The following is a 23104-nucleotide window of genomic DNA, read 5'->3' as shown; positions in this document are numbered from 1 at the left end:
GTACAAATTTTCACTCAACACTTCAGTCTGTCTACATAAAATTCCTGAATTGTTTGTTAAGTTCAGGCAGATGTGTGGGGTCAAGCATGGTCATGAAGCACAATCAAATCCCCAGATTGGAAATGCGCACCTTTTGTAATGATATGCACATTGTGTTCGATCCAAAAGTTGGCAGCAGTATGCAGCACGTACAATATGGCATTCATGGACAAAATCAATGAGAAGAACGCCTTTAAAATAAAAAAGGACTGTTGTAAGAGTCTTTCCTGTGGAGTGACAGTTTTTGGCTTTGATGGATGCAGATTCATTCTATTTGCGCCACTCCATGCTGCTTTTCTTCGATTCCCTGCTGTAATGGTGCACCCGTGTTTCACTGCAGGTCACAATCTGGTGCAAAAGGTGTCCCATTCAGTTTGGTAGTGTTTCAGTCATTTGCACACATTGAGATAATGAAATTTGTGCCCTGTGGTGAGAATACGAAGCACCCATCTTGCAGATATTTTCTGAAATCTAAGGATGTCAATAATGATCACGTGAGCACTGCTGTAGCTTAAGCCAACCTCAGTAGCTATTTCAGCAACTATTATTTGGTGGTCTTCTTCATTAAGTTGGCTGACAATTCGAATATGTTCCTCAGTCATGCTGCAGGCTGGCAGATCTTGTGGAAAACCTGCAAAACCTGAAATTCTCAGGAAAAAAACAGGGAAATCTCAGGAAATTTTTGGAATCCTGCATTTTTAACCTAGCACTGAAATTGAATTTTATTGATTTTTGTTGTTGTGGTCTTCAGTCCAGAGACTGGTTTGATGCAGCCCTCTATGTTGCTCTATCCTGCGCAAGCTTCTTCATCACCAAGTAATTACTGCTATCTACATCCTCTGAATCTGCTTAGTGTATTTATCTCTTGGTCACACTGCCCTCCAATACTAAATTGGTGATACCTTGATGCCTCAGAATATGTCCTACCAACCAATCCCTTCTTATAGTCAAGTTTATTGAAAATGTTAAGGCTTTTGTGGCCACTTGTTGACAAAATGCCTATTGGCTTCTGTCTCGGGTTCTTCGGCTGATATTCATCTGATGATTTTACTGACATTTTGCCAGCACGAGTGGCTGGCATTGTCAAAGCTTCACCCTCCATTGCCGGTGGTGGAGGGTGAAGCTTCAGTTTGTCAACTTTATTGAATTTTATAAGTCACAAATTGAGTTTTATAAGTCACAGATTTTAAATTTTTTTTCTTTAGTTATTAAGTATTTTAAAATTATTGAGTTTTGTAAATCACAAATTTTAAAATATTTAACAACTGACAAAAAATTGCAGCAACAAGAGGGAGTTGGAAGACATAAATGAAAGCTGGTAGGTGTGTTTCTACATCTGAAAGATAATGTGTATTCAAATTTCGTGCTAGTCACATAAGAGCGGCGGTAGTTGCACCATTGCGAGAATGGAAGTCAGGTTTGCTTTGAGATTGAACATAGTGAGTTGATGCTAGTCGTGAATGCCTTTAAGGCATCATAGATGCCATTATCAATACATCACTGAGTTTGAAAGAGGTCATGTAATAGGGCTATGAGAAGTTAGATGTTCCTTCTGCAATATTTCATAAATACTTGGCAGGAACATAGCCACTGTACATGATTGCTGTCAGCGGTGGCCACGAGAATGTACGGTCGCAAGAAGACTGGGCTTCAGAAGGCCACGTGGCACTACCGAGAAGGAAGACTATTGTGTTCAGAATATGGCTCTGCCACATCATACTGCATCTGCTGCAGCAATTTGAGCAGCAGTTGGCACCACAGTGACACAACGAACTGTTACAGATTGGTTACTTCAAGGACAGCTCGAAACTTACGCCCAGTATCGTGAATTCCACTGACCCCAAACTATTGCTGTTTGTGACTTGAGTGGTGTTGTGTGAGAGCTCATTGGAAGGCAAGATGGAAGTCTGTTATGTTTCCTGATGAAGTCTGGGTCTCTTTCGGTGTCAGTGATGGCCACATGTTGGATAGCAGGAGGCCAGTCGAGAGCCTGCAAACAACCCGTTTGCATGCTGGACACATTGGACCTGCATCTGGAGTTAGGGTCTGGGGTGCAATTTTGTATGACAGTGAGCACTCCCGTGGCTATCCCAAGCAACCTGATTGCAAATTTGTACGTCCGTCTGGTGACTCAATCTGTTGTGCTTGCATTCGTGAGTGCCATTTCAGGGAGGCGTTTTCCAACTGGCTGATGCTTGCCCACATACTGCTGTTGTAACCCAACTTACTCAACAGTGTGTTTTGGGCTGCTCGATGAGCAGATCTGTCTCCAGTCACTACAACTTCAGTGTCATCCACAAAGGCATTAACCATCCCTGTATTCACAGACCACCTGCAACAGGCATGGAACTCCATTCTACAAACTGACATGTGGCATCTGTACAGCACAATGTATGTATATTTGCATGCTTGTATTCAACATTCTGGTGGTTACACTGAATTTGACTTTTGCAACGGCTTATCTTGCGTTTACATTAACCTGTGATCATGCAGTGGTAATCCCTTAAATATGTTACCTAGACAAACGTATTCCCAAAATTTCATGACTCTATATTAATTTTCTGTTTGGGAATTTTTTTTCCATCAGTGCATTTCAAAGTGTATTAATTATATGAATTTTAGCCCATATAAATTATCGATGTGTAATAACTGTGGTTAAGCTACTGCTTATGGCTGGTGTATAGTTCAGCCAAGAGGAAAGAAAAGAAAGAAAAGGAAAGAAAAGTCATTACTGTGGTATGCTGCCCTACTCACCCCCCCCCTCCCCCCCCCACCCCACCCTCCCCACTCACTAATAATTTTTCAGGAGCTTCTTGACACCTCTTCCACCTCACATCTGGAATTCCCAGGGAACTTTTTCCAAGTTTGAGTAGCCACCCTGTGCTGGTCTTCAGTCAACGTTGGTCAGCTGCATTCTCAACTGTTTCTCATCCTCATAAAAACTGTTTGTGCCATGGATATACTTGGGTTTTTCTCAAGATTTTGTCCCCAAACTGTCTTTTCAAAATTTCGAATGGTTGTACATTGTCTGTTGTGAGAAACTTGATGATATGCATTGCGCAACAGATGACAATATCCCTTGCTCTGAAGATTCTGCTCTTGATTCTGACTAAATAAGTGGTACAACAACATTCTAGGTATGAAGAACAATCACTTGAAATGAAAGCAACAATGAACAGAAATTGCACCTCTCTCTGTTTACAGAAAGGCGCATAAAACAAAAATTCACATTTGTAAGTGTTTCACCCTCATGTATATGAGAGGCGAGTATCATGTTGCCTTTGAATTCTGACCGCCATATTGGATGTGTATAATCATAAGGTAAAATACATTGCTTCTAGACATGTGCTTTTATATCTATTCCATCATACCTAAAAAAAATTTTTCTTTTACAAAATAATGTGGTACAATACGTGTAACAAAAGTTTTCATTGTGTTCTCTTCAATGTGCACATTGCTTTAATGCCTCTGATGGCAGTGTATACAGTATATTTTTCTCATCCAAATTTTAACCCATATGGCTAGGCATTGTTGTAGTAATATTACAGGAATATGTTTTTCAGGAATTAATGTCAAGACTGGTGAATTGTTTCCTGCTGTGTACAAAGACAGAGGACCAGATGAAGGTCTACGGCATGCACGGCAGCTGTGTAGTAAACTAAGAGTGAGTAAAATGTAGCCACTAATACTTGAGTTATTCCCTGTATTCTTTTACTAGCAGGAAAGCCTCCAACAAACTCTTAGCTCTACTTGTTATTCATAATGATATAAAATGCTGATAAAATGCACATATTTTCTTTATTTTTTTACAGTAATTTATGAGTATAAACAATGTGCGTGTGCAAATTTTGGTTGGCAGATGAGGTAGATGAACTGGATGGAATTAAAATCCACTTGCTCCACGGTAACAAGTGTTCTACAATACCAGTATATCTGGGTTCTGATTTTAGGAATTTTCCAATTAGATTTAGATTAATTGTCCATTCACAGATCAAATTCATGATATATAAATATTTTGACATCACAACTTGTACTTGGGGGCAGGTGGCAGACAGAACTTTCTTTCAGTGTGGATAATTCTGACTATGGAAAGACATCTGGTTGTGGGTAAAGATGTGCATAATAAAGTATTTATTAAGTTAGAGAGTAGTCCTATTTCAAGGATTTAGTGACCTTGTCTGTGCGATCTCTTGGTTTGTCCTACCTCCTTATCCACGATAACTACTTCTACTTGGTCCTGTATATTTTCTTTTATATTTCCAACAGACAGAGGAAGGCAATGGGAAACCAACCCATTGTTTTGTTTGCAAGAAAACCCATCATGGATTTGCCTGCTATTAGGCAGTCTGGAGATATAAACAGTCCCCCAGTCAGATTTCCAGGACCGGGGAAGATTTCCGTGACCGGGGAAGGAGGGGCAGCCACAAGCAAAACTACGAACATCCAAACGAATGTACACAAGATTGCGACATAGAATGTTCAAGAATTATGTCAGACTGGAAAAATACAGATTGTGTGAAGGGAACACCACCGAACTAAAATGGGGGTATTAGGATTAGCAGAGATTCACTAGATAGGCACTGGGCACTTCAAAACATTTAATGATAATGCAGCGTATTTTTCTGGTAGATCAGATAACTCCATCAATGGTGTTGCTTGTTAGTACAGAAGGGATGGAATGGTGCAGTGATTGAGTACAAGCCTGCCAGTAACCAAATAATACTAGAGAAATTCAACACTAGACCTTGCAAGCTAAATGTAATTTGGGCATATGCACCAACTTCATTGCTGATGTGGAAGAGTTCGAAGAATTTTGTGAGTCGCTTTCCACCTGTCTAGAGTTAATACCCAAGAAGGGAGTTACCATATGGAAGAATATTTTTAATGCTAACGTAGAGAAATGGTATTCATCAAATGAAGTACTTGGCTGTCATGATTTAGGCAAAAGAAATGACTGTGGAGATCAACTGGTTCAGTTCTATCAGGAAAATAAGTTTGTTACACTCAACATCTGCTTCCAGCACTGTCCATGAAGACTTTACACCTGGACTTCACCAGGTGGAACATGCTGTAATCAGATAGACTATTCTTTGATTGACTTAAGATGGAGATCATCAGTTAAAAACATTAAGACTCTTCCTGGTGCCGACTGTGGTCCTTGCCATCTGCTTCTATGTCTTGAACTGAGAATGAAAGTGTTGAATTGTAAAGGAATGCCTCCAAAAGCAAAAAAGTCTTGAGCAAAATACTGAAATTGAAATTTTTAGGAATCGAGTCTAAGAAACATCTACATCTACATCTACATCCATACTCCGCAAGCCACCTGACGGTGTGTGGCGGAGGGTACCTTCAGTACCTCTATCGGTTCTCCCTTCTATTCCAGTCTCGTATTGTTCGTGGAAAGAAGGATTGTCGGTATGCCTCTGTGTGGGCTCTAATCTCTCTGATTTTATCCTCATGGTCTCTTCGCGAGATATACGTAGGAGGGAGCAATATACTGCTTGACTCTTCGGTGAAGGTATGTTCTCGAAACTTTGACAAAAGACATGGCCCTTCTTCTTTGGAAGATTGTCGCATTGTGGGTGATTGTACTCTATATAATCATTGAAAGTAGTAGTTCTCAACAAACGGCCCTTTTAAGGGCCACAGATACTACAAACTTTGATCAGTCAGTCAAGTAATATGAGATCTACAGAGAAACGGAAATTGTTAAAGGAGACATTAATTAAAACAGCTGAGGAAATAGTCAAGGATAGCAAAAAGATGAAGAATAAAAATAACTGGCTTACAAGTGGAACCATAAAGATCATTGAGCACAGAAAAGTACTGAAGATGAGAGGATTACAGGGAACTCAGCAGTACCACAAGTTATTGGCATTAATACAGAGAAGCTGCTAGAGGGACAAAAATAATTACATCAGTGAAACATGAGAGAATTGAGAAACACTGGGATTGAAATGAGACAAGGTGTGTGTTCAATGAAATAAAGAAACTAATGAGATTCTTCAAACCAAGAACATGGGTTATAGAAGATGAAGATGGCAGAACTATAACCAACATTGAACTAGCTGCTGGTTGGTGGAGAACATACTGCAACAAGTTGTGCATAGATAAAAATGGAAAACTTGGTCTCCAGCAGAGAAGGAACGCAATATCTTAAAAATAAGAAGTCCAAAAAAGCTATAGATAAATTGAAAAATAATAAAGTACCTGGACCTTGCCTCATTGCTGCTAAAATGATCAGAGCCTGTGAAGATTTTGGTTTGAAAATCATGCATGAAATATGCAACAGCACATGGAATAATGGAACATGAAACAGTTTGGTTTCGAGAAGGGTTTTTCAACGGAAAATGCTATATATACTTTCACTAATGAAATATTAAATGCTCTGAGTAACCGGAAGTCACCTGTTGGGATTTATTGTGATCTATCAAAGGCTTTTGATTGTGTAAATCATGGAATACTTCTAGATAAGCTCAAGTACTGTGATATGAATGGGACAGTGCTCAAATGGTTTAAATCACACCTAACTGGAAGAGTGCAGAAAGTTGAAATAAGCAGTTCACATAATATGCTAAAAACTGGTGATTTCTCAAACTGGGGAACAATCAAGAATGGGGTGCCGCAAGGTTCACTCTTGGGTCCTCTGCTGTTCTTAATAAATATTAATGACTTGCCGTATATACACTCCTGGAAATTGAAATAAGAACACTGTGAATTCATTGTCCCAGGAAGGGGAAACTTTATTGACACATTCCTGGGGTCAGATACATCACATGATCACACTGACAGAACCACAGGCACATAGACACAGGCAACAGAGCATGCACAATGTCGGCACTAGTACAGTGTATATCCACCTTTCGCAGCAATGCAGGCTGCTATTCTCCCATGGAGACGATCGTAGAGATGCTGGATGTAGTCCTGTGGAACGGCTTGCCATGCCATTTCCACCTGGCGCCTCAGTTGGACCAGCGTTTGTGCTGGACGTGCAGACCGCGTGACACGACGCTTCATCCAGTCCCAAACATGCTCAATGGGGGACAGATCCGGAGATCTTGCTGGCCAGGGTAGTTGACTTACACCTTCTAGAGCACGTTGGGTGGCACGGGATACATGCGGACGTGCATTGTCCTGTTGGAACAGCAAGTTCCCTTGCCGGTCTAGGAATGGTAGAACGATGGGTTCGATGACGGTTTGGATGTACCGTGCACTATTCAGCGTCCCCTCGACGATCACCAGTGGTGTACGGCCAGTGTAGGAGATCGCTCCCCACACCATGATGCCGGGTGTTGGCCCTGTGTGCCTCGGTCGTATGCAGTCCTGATTGTGGCGCTCACCTGCACGGCGCTAAACACGCATACGACCATCATTGGCACCAAGGCAGAAGCGACTCTCATCGCTGAAGACGACACGTCTCCATTCGTCCCTCCATTCACGCTGGAGGCGGGCTGCACGATGTTGGGGCGTGAGCGGAAGACGGCGTAACGGTGTGCGGGACCGTAGCCCAGCTTCATGGAGACGGTTGCGAATGGTCCTCGCCGATACCCCAGGAGCAACAGTGTCCCTAATTTGCTGGGAAGTGGCGGTGCGGTCCCCTACGGTACTGCGTAGGATCCTACGGTCTTGGCGTGCATCCGTGCGTCGCTGCGGTCCGGTCCCAGGTCGACGGGCATGTGCACCTTCCGCCGACCACTGGCAACAACATCGATGTACTGTGGAGACCTCACGCCCCACGTGTTGAGCAATTCGGCGGTACGTCCACCGGGCCTCCCGCATGCCCACTATACGCCCTCGCTCAAAGTCCGTCAACTGCACATACGGTTCACGTCCACGCTGTCGCGGCATGCTACCAGTGTTAAAGACTGCGATGGAGCTCCGTATGCCACGGCAAACTGGCTGACACTGACGGCGGCGGTGTACAAATGCTGCGCAGCTAGCGCCATTCGACGGCCAACACCGCGGTTCCTGGTGTGTCCGCTGTGCCATGAGTGTGATCATTGCTTGTACAGCCCTCTCGCAGTGTCCGGAGCAAGTATGGTGGGTCTGACACACCGGTGTCAATGTGTTCTTTTTTCCATTTCCAGGAGTGAATATTCACTTATGAAATTTGTTATTAACAATCCGAATGAATTCAAAAGTAATAGCAGTGTATATGGCTACATGGCTACAACAGTAGGAGAAAGGATGATCTTCACTACTCAAGGTTAAATCTAACTTTGGCTCAGAAGGGGGTAAATTATGCTGCCATGGAAGTCTTTGGTCACTTACCTAATAGCATCAAAAGTCTGACAGATAGCCATATAGCATTTAAAAGGAAATTAACAGAATTTCTTAATGGCAACTCTTTCTACTCATTAGATGAATTTTTGGATATAATAAGTGGGTAATCTCCCCAACCCCCACAAAAAAAAATTAAAAATTTGAGTGTCATGTAATATTTTGTGTAATGTAATATCTTGTGTAGACACCTTTTATTAACCTGATATGTTCCACATCATTACGAAGTGTCTTATTCATGATCTATGGAACAAGTACTAATCTAATGTCTAATCTAATCTAATCTAATCTAATCTAATAGAGAACTTTACCACGCGGGTAGTGATTCTGTTTCATAAGAAAGTAAATGCACAGTGTTGTGAGAACTACAGAACCATTTCATTAATTTCATATGCTAGCAACATTTTTCTGAATGTCATCCAAGAACAAATGAGAACTTACTTTGATAAAGAAATACCACCAGAGCAAGCTGGGTTTGTGCATAATAAAGAAATACAATAGCAGATTCTCGGTGTCAGGCAGGTAATTGAAAAATGTAAGGAATTCAATAACACCTTTAGTTCTTTGTTTCTTGGCCTATAGCAAGGCTTTCCACTGTGTTTGATGGAAATAACTGTGGATCGTACTAGCAGAAATAGGCATTTCTGATCATCGAGTGACATTATACTGAGTGCACTATCCGAAAATTACCTCGAGCAATTAAACAGAGAACCGACTCATGGAGATAACATCTTGGACGTACTGATAACAAACAGACCCGAACTTTTCGACTCTGTAAGCGCAGAACAGGGAATCAGTGATCATAAGGCCGTTGCAGCATCCCTGAATATGGAAGTTAATAGGAACATAAAAAAAGGGAGGAAGGTTTATCTGTTTAGCAAGAGTAATAGAAGGCAGATTTCAGGCTACCTAACAGATCAAAACGAAAATTTCTGTTCCGACACTGACAATGTTGAGTGTTTATGGAAAAAGTTCAAGGCAATCGTAAAATGCGTTTTAGACAGGTACGTGCCGAGTAAAACTGTGAGGGACGGGAAAAACCCACCGTGGTACAACAACAAAGTTAGGAAATTACTGCGAAAGCAAAGAGAGCTTCACTCCAAATTTAAACGCAGCCAAAACCTCTCAGACAAACAGAAGCTAAACGATGTCAAAGTTAGCGTAAGGAGGGCTATGCGTGAAGCGTTTAGTGAATTCGAAAGTAAAATACTAGGTACCGACTTGACAGAAAATCCTAGGAAGTTCTGGTCTTACGTTAGATCAGTAAGTGGCTCGAAACAGCATGTCCAGACACTCCGGGATGATGATGGCATTGAAACAGAGGATGACAAGCGTAAAGCTGAAATACTAAACACCTTTTTCCAAAGCTGTTTCACAGAGGAAGACCGCACTGCAGTTCCTTCTCTAAATCCTCGCACAAACGAAAAAATGGCTGACATCGAAATAAGTGTCCAAGGAATAGAAAAGCAACTGGAATCACTCAACAGAGGAAAGTCCACTGGACCTGACGGGATACCAATTCGATTCTACACAGAGTACGCGAAAGAACTTGCCCCCCTTCTAACAGCCGTGTACCGCAAGTCTCTAGAGGAACGGAAGGTTCCAAATGATTGGAAAAGAGCACAGGTAGTCCCAGTCTTCAAGAAGGGTCATCGAGCTGATGCGCAAAACTATAAACCTATATCTCTGACGTCGATATGTTGTAGAATTTTAGAACATGTTTTTTGCTCGAGTATCATGTCGTTTTTGGAAACTCAGAATCTACTATGTAGGAATCAACATGGATTCCAGAAACAGCGATCCTGTGAGACCCAACTCGCTCTATTTGTTCATGAGACCCAGAAAATATTAGATACAGGCTCCCAGGTAGATGCTATTTTTCTTGACTTCCGGAAGGCGTTCGATACAGTTCCGCACTGTCGCCTGATAAACAAAGTAAGAGCCTATGGAATATCAGACCAGCTGTGTGGCTGGATTGAAGAGTTTTTAGCAAACAGAACACAGCATGTTGTTATCAACGGAGAGACGTCTACAGACGTTAAAGTAACCTCTGGCGTGCTACAGGGGAGTGTTATGGGACCATTGCTTTTCACAATATATATAAATGACCTAGTAGTTAATGTTGGAAGTCCCATGCGGCTTTTCGCGGATGATGCTGTAGTATACAGAGAAGTTGCAGCATTACAAAATTGTAGCGAAATGCAGGAAGATCTGCAGCGGATAGGCACTTGGTGCAGGGAGTGGCAACTGACCCTTAACATAGACAAATGTAATGTATTGAGAATACATAGAAAGAAGGATCCTTTATTGTATGATTATATGATAGCGGAACCAACACTGGTAGCAGTTACTTCTGTAAAATATCTGGGAGTATGCGTGCGGAACGATTTGAAGTGGAATGATCATATAAAATTAATTGTTGGTAAGGCGGGTACCAGGTTGAGATTCATTGGGAGAGTCCTTAGAAAATGTAGTCCATCAACAAAGGAGGTGGCTTACAATACACTCGTTCGACCTATACTTGAGTATTGCTCATCAGTGTGGGATCCGCACCAGATCGGGTTGACGGAGGAGATAGAGAAGATCCAAAGAAGAGCGGCGCGTTTCGTCACAGGGTTATTTGGTAACCGTGATAGCGTTACGGAGATGTTTAACAAACTCAAGTGGCAGACTCTGCAAGAGAGGCGCTCTGCGTCGCGGTGTAGCTTCCTCGCCAGGTTTCGAGAGGGTGCGTTTCTGGATGAGGTATCGAATATATTGCTTCCCCCTACTTATACCTCCCGAGGAGATCACGAATGTAAAATTAGAGAGTTTAGAGCGCGCACAGAGGCTTTCAGACAGTCGTTCTTCCCGCGAACCATACGCGACTGGAACAGGAAAGGGAGGTAATGACAGTGGCACGTAAAGTGCCCTCCACCACACACCGTTGGGTGGCTTGCGGAGTATAAATGTAGATGTAGATGTAGATCTTATTATACTTATCAAAAATCTCTACTCTGATAGTAAAGTAATAATAAGACTAGATAAAACTATTTCATACCCTTTTGAACCACATAAAGGAGTTACACAGGGGTGCATTCTGTCACCAGTTCTATTTAATGTTTATAGAGAATAAGTTATGAGGAAAAGTTTTCAGGGCAGGACTGGTGGGATCTAAATTGGAGGATGAAGAACCAGTAATGTAAAATTCACTGATGAAATCACACTGTACACAGAATCACTAGTGGAAATGAAGGAACCACTGGATAGAATTTAGAGAGAAAGTGAAGAACTTGGATTGTCATTTAATAAGAAAAAGAACCAAGATCACGATAACTGACAGAGGTGAGTCACTACCAGTCACAGATGTACTATCTGAATATGGAGAAGTGGATCACTTTGCCTGTCTGGACTCCATGGTTCAGAAAGAGGGTGGCCCACACAGGAAGTATAACGCAGGATTGATCTGGGTAGGGAAACTGCATTGAAGTTGACAGTGATTTGGAAAGACTGAGCCCTAACCAGACATGCTGAACTGAAAGTGCTGAAATCTCTACCTCTTCTTTTTCTTTATGGCATTGAAACATGAACAATAACTGGAGGAGACAGCAAAAGAAGTTATGCTTTTGAGATGTGGATGCACAGGAGGCTGCTGAGAATATCATGGACCAAACAGACCAACAGATCTATCTTTCAAGAACTCAGGTTGGGGAAGAGGTCATCCAGTATTTCTTTCCAGTGAATCCTGCAGTTCTTTGGTCATGTAATTCAACAGTAGGAGGATAACATTGAAAAGATGATCATCCAAGGCAAAGCAAAGCAAAGGCAAGGCAAAGAAAGCTTGCAGGTAAGACCACCGCAACAATGGATAGATCAGATAAAGGAGAAGATACACCAAACATGGGGCCAGCTGCTTTGAGTTGCAGAAGACAGGGGAAAAATGAAGACAGACTATTAACAGGATTATGCGATGGGTCACCAATTTTCAACTGTGAAAGAAGGAGTGTTGATGATGAATCAAGGTTGTTTGTGCATCAACTGTTTGGCCTCCCCTACCCACTTGTTCCCTTGTTCCCTTGCCTGCCCAGCTGTTCCTGCACATAAGCAGGAACAGCCTCATCTAAACAAACAAGTAAGAAATATGGAAAAGATAATGGACGAGAAGCACTTAACAGGAAAGCTACTGATTCATGGAGAAAGTGAAATTAAAGTTAATGAAAGACCCAAGAACAGCTAAAGGTGATGTCAAAGCCAGGAGTAAAGTATTGGTAGAAGAACTGAAGGTTGAAAATTAATGGTTGGGAGGGACAGTGGAATTAAACAAGTCTGACTCCTATAAATGATAATTTAGCTGCAAAATGGGAAAATATGGACAGTTCCTGATTTGGACAGATCATCCAGTGATCTGCAAATGTGTAAAATTATGAAACTGACAACATAAGCACATAAGACCAAAAAGACTGTGTTTGAGAATAATGCTCCTCACAGACAAACAGCAATGAAAATGACCCTTAGTGAAATGCACAATTGCAAAAATGCAACTGGTGTAGAGAAATTTTTGCAGTTTTGATTTATGCTTAGTATCTCAGGGTTGCAGATCCAAATGACAGAGTGAAATACAAGTATGTAGCTCCAGTACAGTACTTTCAAGCAAACCATGCAATATAATGGAATAAATGCCTACCAAATAAAATATCTAATAGTTATGCAGCAGTATGAAAAGAATAATGATAAATTAAATCAAAGGCCATTGCTGTCTAATTTGATTAGGGAACATAAAATGGCTATAGCACAGATGGTAAAAGTTCTTTGTCAGCAAAAGAAATTATGTTTGAGACTTCAACTTGCTCCTTGTACAACTCTCAGAAAAGGTAAAGGATAATAAATGGAAAACCCATGAAACTGTATTCACATGTCAAAACACTTAACAGCACTTGAAGTACATGGAGTAATCAGGAGGTCACACTCGATTAAACAGCTCATTTTGTAGTGGTAGACAGACAGTAGGGCAGCAGATTACCTGCCACTTCAGTGCTTGAAAGTTGTAACTTTGGAGGACCCACAGCAGCCATAACCACTGTCTGGTATCACATACAGAAGCCTGCATAACATATTAAAACTGCTGAGATTAGTGTGGATACAGGAAATTGTTGTTATTTGTTCAAAATATGGGAAATTGTTACCTTACATGATGAATCACTGTACAAGTTAGTATGCTCATGTCACATGAAGTAATGAACCTCTTTCTTAATAGATCAGTCTAGTGTTGGTATTTTCATGAGGAGCATGTTTGCATGAAGTAAAATGGAACCAGTGGTACATTTTGTCACCATGTATCACAGGATTTTCCTGATATATCACCTTGCTCATTTGTTCACCTACAGCAGCATGTTAAGCACCTATTCATTCAGCATTCCTATTCCTCACCTCTGAATTGTCAGCCATTTGATGAAACAGTCCAAGGCTGTGAAGAAACTTTGTTGATGTCTGATTTAATCTGACCTCAAACTAGATACATATGATTTTGATATTATTAAAAGGGTTGTGTGCATATTAGAAACCTTCTGTGACCAATCTCTATGAGTTTCAGCAACCTCTGAGTGTCATGGATCACCATGCCTCCCCAACACATTTGGTGTCTTATGATGTCCATAACCACAAGTCACAACTTTGAAAGGAGGAGTGTGATGATATACATTTCTAAAGAGGTGCATCTAATTCAGTTGATCATTAGTGTGTATCAGTTGTTTTTATACTCTGTGTGATCGGAAACTGTTATTGTTGTATCTAAATTATGATTATCAAGAGAAGTGGAATGATTTTTTTTCTGTCTTCATTTCTGTTAGATGATGGAAGTATACAATAATGAGACAAGAATGTTGAAGATAGGCCCATTTGATTATTCACCTTTGGATGACGCAGAGATGTGGCTGAATCTACCTGATGAAGTTATTCTGCGTTACATGAGCACATCCCCTGAAGTTGAACCACCCCATTTTGTGTCACAGGTCTGTATTATTTAATAACATTTTATTCTCACTGCTTCTAATATGTAACTTTAAAAGGAATTCTGGTGTCTCGGTACTTCCTGCCATGTTGTGATAGTATTGGTTAAAATATTTATGGTTCTTTAATTGTAAAAAAAAGCTAATTTATTATGTCATAGTTGAAACAATGAGTTTTTGTTCTTGTATTCAGCTTAAAGAAAGCTACAGTAAACACTCTACTTGGAAGCATTATTGTACACAGTCATTTCTCTCTGTAGTATAAATAAAAACGTAATGATGGAAACTATTTTCCTCCAGTACATAAGCTTTTCTCTTGGCATTCAAATTGTTTGCCTCACATTGTGTAACATGTCAACAGGGGCTCTTCTACAAGTACATGTCATCCACCTCTATGCTTCTTTTGATCTGTTATACTTCAAAAGTACAAGCCGTATTGTTTGTTTATTTGTGTTGTTCTTGTCTGGCATACTATTTCTACAAGGGGCATTGTAACTTTCATACCACTGGGTAGGAGAAAAGATAGGTATCTCAACTTTTTCACATTTATTAGTCCTTCTCCACATAATATCCAGAAAGTTCACGTTTTTTTCCCCTGCAGTGTATAATCTGTGATATACCATGACCGTAGGTCCTCAGTTTGGGTCTGAAAAAATTTTTCAACTGCTGAGATAACTTCGCCACTGTTCAGAAAATGTTTCTTGCCTGTGGTTCCTTTTTGAAAGGGAAAGAAATTGCGCAGTTATAGTTTCTGTGACTGAGGTGAATGTAGTAAGATTTTATAGGTTAGGCATGAACGAAGTGAGACAATTGAGCAGAGTGCATAGACACATGGTTATGCAGAGGCTGCAGACTTTTTTGCGATTCTGCTTGATTTCAGGCTGTAGATGGTCGGGAGGTTTCAGTGATGTTGTGTCCCTCCCTGTGTAATTTGTGAAGAAGAGTCGTGGACAATCCCCCAAGCTAGCATCATTTTCCAGGAGCAAGGTGTGTCTTTACCTCTTTTTGGTGGATGAGAAATTAGCTGTATTACAGTTGTTTTCTTCTTTCTTTCATTTTTGTATCGGCGAGCTTAACATTCCTCCACTGTGTGGCTGAAAAAACTTGTTTTCTTTGTCCTTGCACATTATCAACATTTCTGCAATAGATGATATGTTCTGTTCTTTTTGAGTGAAATCATGCATGATCTTGTGCACTAAACCTACAGTAATACCAACCTATCTGACAGTTGTTTGAATTATAATGCCCTTATCAGATAACATGATAGTTTTCAGCTTTGTAGTGATCCTTGGCTCCTCCGTCAGTGGTGATCATCTTCAAGATAAATGTCTTCCATATCTATATGACTGCACTGATACAACCTTTTCCACCTGTTCACAATCTCCCATGCTGGTGTGTGATTTTCATGTGAAATTGATGTTTCGTTATGAATTTCTGTTGTCTTTTTCCTTTTCAAATGCAAATTGAAAATCACTGAATGTGTGCCTATGTTCCTCCCATGACAGCCATCTCACTTCGGTGCACTACAGCAGTGCTGCCAAGCAACACAGGTCTGTAAGAATTAACACAGGTTGGTAAGAATAACATGAACAACCAAAAAACAAACTGCACTTCCAAAGCATATGCTTGCATTTTAGTATTGACACTGATGTAATGAACTCATATATTTTTTGTGATAACTGCATTGCTAGCATTCTTCACTGACTTATTTAGTGATAAATTGACTGTTATGACATTTTATTATAAAATCTTAATGGACTTGTTGCTACTGGATGTTTCTGTGATGACGATGATGACACAAACTTTCACGTATGACGGCATAGAACAGTAGTATCAATCTGAGATAAGTGACGTTGTTCCAGAATCAAATGAGCCAAATTTGTGGGATCACTCTGCCATTTCAATATGAGGAAATATGAATTGTTTGTTCTATGTAATAGATTGTTTTATTTTGTATTTATTTTCTAATATTATAGGGTAAGATAACTTCCACAGTATATATATAAGTAAGTAGGGATGAGGGGGCAGGAAACTCCAAAACTGCAATATTGTCCTGCAGTTGGCTTGATGAGGACACAGACATTGTCATCCAGATTTAAAGATCTGTGAGAGCTCAATTAGTGTTTACAAACTGAAGTGTACAGTGATCACCCATAGCAAATAGTGTTTTACCCAGTTACAGGATTATTAGATGTGATTTGTGTACAAATAGAAACTATAGAAAGCTGACAAGTTTCTTTGGGCCATGTACTGATGTTGGAGACATTGAGTAGATGGTATGTTTCAAAGACTGTTCATACACGTATCTAAAATAAGGCAAGCTGGTACTCCAAATGCTGTGACTAAGGAGGATAATAGACTATACAGATGCCTGACCTTGAGAAAATAGTACATACTCATTTGGATGAGGAGCCTTAAATCAACACGTCATTAGTTGTGCAATGAGAGGCAAAAAGATGGTCAGCCCAAATAATTTAGAGTCCAAGAACAGCATTGTGCATGTCCAAGTTCAGAAGTGCTACTGTTCATGACTCTATAAGAACTCCACATCAGTAGAATTACAACAACAACAAGTGTTTCGCATCCGTTTCAATGGCTGGGTGAATATGCTGATAGCTTATAAACATAAAGGATGAGTGTTCAAATCTAAATGGAGTCAATTCTTTTTATTTTATTTTATTTTATTTATTTAGACATGTGCAGGTAATATTTTAAACCTTAATTCACTACAAATTGTGCAGTTGTAGTCTTTTCTAGGTTCCAAATTCTTTCAAAAGATTCCATTTTATAATAGTCTAATCTTTAAAAAAACAGACAAATGGTCATAGGAAAAATATTGAAAATCAATATATTTATTTACTTGTTTGGTGTTTGGTTGGTTGGATTGATTTGATTTGGGTGGAGGGGACCAAGCAGCAAGGTCATCAATCTCATCAGATTGGGGAAGGATGGGGAAGAAAGTTAGCTGTGCCCTTTCAAAGGAACTGTCCTGGAATTTGCTTGGAGCGATTTAGGGAAATCATGGAAAACCTAAATCAGGATGGCCAGACGTGGGCTTGAACTGTCATCCTCCTTAATGTGAGTCCCGTGTACTAACAACTGCGCCACCTCACTCGATGTGTTTATTTGTAATTACTTCGACTGCCATCTGGTGTCTATAGTTTTCAGCTAAGAGAAATGTATCAGCCTATTGGTATATGTCATAGATTTGCTTCAAAATAGCTGACTTGGATGTTCATGATCAAATAATTGCTCTCTTTGGAAATGGTGTTACTGCATCAGAGGCAGGATGTCATTACCATGTGGATGCTTCCACAGCAAGCAGATGGATTAGATGATTCAGAGATAATGTTGAGGTAGTGAGATGTCCAATACCTGGAAGACCAAGAGTCTCTGTTTGGAGACAGGACGAAGAATTGGTCAGGGCGGCCCAGAATGTTATTTTGCCACTCATCTGGGCTTGTTCAGAATAGCATTCAGCATGATGTGAATGTTTCCTGAAAATTTGATCATCCTTGAAACTCGACTTTGGTACCCTGAAGGATGCCTCACTTACCAACATGATAATCACCCATCACACACTAGCATTAGGATTCAAGGTTGGTTTCAAAGGAAGGAGAATATTATTCAGTGCCTTCCATGGCTTCCAAAGTCACCAGCTATCAGTCCCATAAAGCATGTGTGGGCTCAGCTTAAGAAGACTCTGCAGGGCAATTGGCCCGACCCTCCTCTGGGAACTGTGAATGCCCTATGGGATTTGGTTCATTCTTCATGGGAGAGAACTGTCATGGATGAGGACCTTTTCCATAGACTTATCAGTTCTGTGCCTCAAAGGATCCAAGTTGTTCTTGATGCCAATGGCATGTTGACGTGATACTGAAGCTGTAGGTAGCCTGCTATTCATTTTATTTTACTTCATTTTTCTGCAAAAGGCCCACATAGTTATTAGGCCAACAATATTAATTTCAAAATACAAATCTATTGGCTACTGCATTATTTGCATTTTTATGGGAGGTCAAATGAATATCACCCTCCGAGGATGGTTTTTTTTGTTATTGGAAGTCAGATTTACTGAAGAGAATACTGAAAAAAGTAAATAAAAATTAATTTAATAACAAAAACTAAATACAATCTCCGCAGTCTCATTTAATCAACATGGTGTCTGTGAAACATGAATAGCTGGCCACACATACGGATTTCTGTGACGGGCCAAAAACCGCAGTCCATTTCTGCAGGTATCCCTAATGGATCAGGCCTGCCAATTTGAAGTCCATCTTATCTCACTAATGTGCAGACGCTGCCTGCTGGATCTAGTGTTCCTGATCTGCCCACGGGCCAGGTCTGTTTGTGTGTGGCATAATGTGGCGGATTTTCGTGGTTTATCCATGGACCCAGGACAGAGGTGCTGCTTGTCAGGCCAGAGACCTGAATAAAACTTCATTGCTGAGAAAGGAGTACAGGTGAATATGTTGTATGAATTTGAAATATACAGTCACATTCACAACAAACTAACCTACCTCTTGAATGACGAACTAGAGTTAACAAATCAAATGTCCTTACACAGTTTCATCTAACCTCTACAATTTTCAGGTCACAGGGAGAATACATATACTGTCATAGTTAGCTTAATTAATTAATCAAGATAAAAAAACTAAACATGAACTTTCAAAAGAAACACGAAAAAAAAGGCTGCAAGTGAGATTCTATCCGATAAATACTACAGCTACCAGCCCAGTAAGCTGCAACACTACCAAGGAGGTGCTGATCTCTTCCTTTTAGTGTAACAGTCAAATATTAGAAACAACAGATATTGAAGGACACATCCACTCACTCGTATAAACATCATGTAAGGACTTAAAAAAAAAAATGCCAATCAGCTGACATGTTTCTCTTAGCTGAGAACTATAGAGAGAGACACCAGATGGCAGTCGAAGTAATTACAAATAAATACATCCATTTTCAATATTTTTACTATGACCATTTGTCTATTTGTTTAAAGGTTAGACCATTATAAAATGGAATCTTTTGAAAGAATATGAAACCTAGAAAAACCTACAAGTGCACAATTTGTAGCAAATTAAGTTTTAAAATATTACCTCCACAGGCAACTCCCATTAGATCTGAATGCTCGTCCTTAACATTCATAAACCATCAGCCTGTCCACTCAGCCATAGAAACAGATGTGAAACACTCATTGTTGTAGTAATTCTACCGACGTGGAGTTCTTATATTTCAACCATTTCTATGTGCTCGACTAATGATCTTCAAAAGAAATGATATGAGTTAAACTGCAAATGAGTCTTAACATATACTGTATCCTAACTGTTATATTGCTTCTATTTGATTATGTAAACACCAACGTAAAGCTTCACAGACTGCTAGATTTGTGGATACTGACACTTCTGAACTTGGGCGTGTGCAGTGCTCTGTTCTTGTACTATAAATTATTAAGGCCGGACAATATTTTTATATCATATTATGTATCAAATAGGTGTCACACATGGTACTGTTAGAAATTTAGTATGGGAAGAGCTGCCAAGCACCTGCCATTCATATAGAGAACAAGCTTTAATTTATGCTGACTTCATACCTTATATCACTTTGAGCCAATATATGCTGCAGCATTGTATTGTTGGTCCTCACTTTCTTGTGTATGTACTTTCCTTGGTTGTAGTGTGTTGCACTAGAGAGAAACTTTTCAACAAATGTGTGTGTCTTAGAAATCCCCTTGTTGTAAAAAGTCACCAACACAGACTGTCAGTGAACTTTTGGCAAGATATTGTTATTGATTGGGTAATAGGCCCACATTTACTTCCTTCTGACTTTTATTTACTCATGTCTACTCTGTTTATGAGATATGTACTTCCCACAATGTTAGAAATGATCTCATTTCATTTTCATACACACATATATTGCAACTAACTTTGCAATATTGCTAGTGAATATCAGTATCCGATGTTTTCAGAAAGATAGATAGAAAGAGGAGGTCATGTTTTGCGGTCAGTTCAATTTCTTGGTGTGGCTCCACTTAATTTCATTTCCTGGGGTCGTATCAAGGGTCTTGTGTATGCATCATCAGTTGAGACATGGCAAGAATTCTTGTTGTGGTCGAACAATGCCAGGCCTGTTCACATGGGTGTGCAGTTTTTTGTGCCACCATCTAAAGTTATACAAATAAATAAAATTACTGTACAAATATATCTATTTAGATTTATGTCTTAATCAGCAGCCCAACAATAAATATGGATTTTTCTCAATTTCTGTAATAACTTTCAACTTACTTGTTTCAAGACTCCTGTCTCAAAGTGACACACTGGGCCTATTCTATCATCCCTGAAACAGTAAAGGGCCATTAACCATGCACCTGACAGTCCAGCACGTTCATTAATCTGGAATTGCTTCATGCATATTGAATATTTTGGACACATTCAGTGGAATCTGGTAACATTCGGCAGTGGCCAACAATTTCAGGTTGTGTAGTGCCAACAGTTATTTCAGTCACCTGTCAGACAGCATATGTTGTGCACCAGGTGTCTACAGAAATTAAAAAGTGGTGTTTTAATGTGTAGTCATGATTAGTGCTGTTCCATATCACAATTACAGTAATGCTGTATATTGTTTTGGGGATGCTTTCTCAAACAAGCATCTCTCAAAACAAAGTGAAAGTGAAACGTAAACATGTTGCAATACAACAGAAGCTTGGCGTTATTAATCAGACTGAGAAAGGTGAGAACAGAAATAAGATCTTGGAAGCATATAAAGATGGTTTTTCAAAAATCTATGATTTAAAAAACTGACTGCATAGGTAAAACTATGTACAATTCCTTTCTGAAAGTATTTTGTGTTAGAGAGAGTGATGAATTAAAAATGGTCAAGATACTGGTGAAATTGATGACACTTGAAAGAAACAGAATATTAAATGACTGAAGAGATCATTGTAACTGGTTTGATAGATCAATAAATATAAGGTTACCATTCAAAGGTCTTCTTTGGCGCAATGTTGAAGTTGCAGGCTGTGATAGAAAAGGTCATGGGTTTGAATTTCATTGTCAGCTAGTAATATTATTTTATCTTTAAATCTTTATCAAAATGACTGATTATTATTATTTTCAATTAATTGGTTTCAGCGTAATTTTTTAAATATTTTTGCTCTTATTTTTCTCTTATTTTTCTTCCTATCATTCTTTTTTCATTGAGAATCTGCCTGTGTTGCCTATAACCTGTAAATGAGTTCCAACCAGGAGTGTTCATTGGTCAGAATCATGTCAGCCACCTAGCAAAAGCGAGATGTTGCAATTTGCTTTTATCACTGAAATTGAAGTTTTTCTGTCTTGAGTTTGCTTGTGCAGGTCATCTTTAATTGCCATGAGCAAAGCGAGCATGATTAATAATTCTGCTGCAGGTTGCTGCCTGCCGTTTTCTCATATATATTGCACATCGAGAGGTTGTGGTAAGGTTAGGAGACAAGTGTAAATTGAAGGCTACAAAACCCATTGCCTGCAGTCATTGGTCCTCTGAAATCAACTTTGGACAGAGCATCTCGCATTCCCACCGTACCTGATGGCAGCAGCTTCCAACATTGCTCCACATTACATGAACAGCATTTCAGCACTTGTGAAGTGACCCATCATGCTTGTGTCGCCTTTAACTGAATGGTAGCTGATGTGGCAACACTGTAGCACCAAGTGATAGATGTCAGTTATCAAGTAATTCTAATCAGGCTATGGGTCACCAATGTGTACATTTCATATGAATGGAAATATTATTTCTTGGTGTTAGATGTAGATTATCCTTCTTGTCGGAGTAATGCATATTTACTAGCAACTAATAAACAAATATACTGCAGTGTGGTTATTCATTAATGATACACACTGGTTACAGAATGAAGTGACCTGTTTCATTAGTTCTGTGACCACTAATCAGCTTTATATCATGCTAAGAGCATGCTCCAAATGTGGAGAAAGTCATAAAGGGAAATGTTGTGCACTTCAGGGTGTGATGCTGTGTGTACCTTCCCCCTTACTTTTGTCCATTGCCACACAACACTGTTCAGGTTCTCATACAGTCATCCAGACAACACAGATGCGGTGCTAACAATTCATAAGCAGCTGGAGGAAGGGAGGCAAACTGTGTCCATAATGGTGTTGCCCAGGATGGTGACAAAGGTTCCTTACGTCTGCCCCCAATGCTTTTTTTGGACTTGTTTTGACTTTTGATTGAATAATTATACTGTTTGAAGAATTGCTATCAGAACTGCATTCTATGGAAGAAGCTCAGTAACTTTAAATGAGGGCACTTTTAAGACCTAATTCTCTATCTTTCCACCATTACAACCCACTAGTCATTCTAAGATTTTGTCAAATCCAGAACTTTCCTGGGTGAGGGTGTGCCCCAGCCCTTGTAACATCACAGAATTCAATATCGTCCTCCATAGTACCATTCTCACTGTTACAGGCATTTGTAATAGAGTTGGACAGCCACTCTATCTAAGATCCCACATCTAATTCTGCACACTTGTCAGCACTATAGAGTTATGAAAACAGTTTCAGAGCTCAACAGGGGATGATGAGTATGGAGAGTGAAGTGACCAGAGGTATTAACTTTTGGTTACCCCCCAGAAAATGTGAACCTTGCCAATACTTTGTCCTTGTGGTGTTGTCTTTAGCGGAGCAGCTCAATATTTACTGTAGAAAAGACTCTTTGTGAATCACTTGTGCCCTTCGATCATTTGCCATATGAAGCTGAAATGTTGAACCCCAGTTACTCCTACTTTCATTCTGAACAAGTATTCGCATGTGTGG

General features: G+C 39.9%; 1 protein-coding gene across 3 annotated transcripts in view; it reads left to right on the top strand.

Moving 5' to 3' along the window:
- Nucleotides 1-23104, top strand: part of LOC126162406 (protein N-terminal asparagine amidohydrolase-like) — a 144205-nt gene that overhangs the window by 109753 nt on the left and 11348 nt on the right. For all 3 annotated transcript variants that reach the window (XM_049918902.1, XM_049918900.1, XM_049918901.1), the window contains exons 6-7: nucleotides 3603-3703; nucleotides 14145-14306. In XM_049918902.1, the coding sequence (XP_049774859.1) occupies nucleotides 3603-3703; nucleotides 14145-14306 (263 nt within the window). The remainder of the gene's footprint in view (nucleotides 1-3602; nucleotides 3704-14144; nucleotides 14307-23104) is intronic.

Source organism: Schistocerca cancellata, chromosome 2, assembly GCF_023864275.1.
Source record: "Schistocerca cancellata isolate TAMUIC-IGC-003103 chromosome 2, iqSchCanc2.1, whole genome shotgun sequence".
NCBI lineage: Eukaryota > Metazoa > Arthropoda > Insecta > Orthoptera > Acrididae > Schistocerca > Schistocerca cancellata.
Note: the sequence above shows the minus strand (reverse complement) of the source record. Positions and strands in the feature narration are given on the sequence as shown.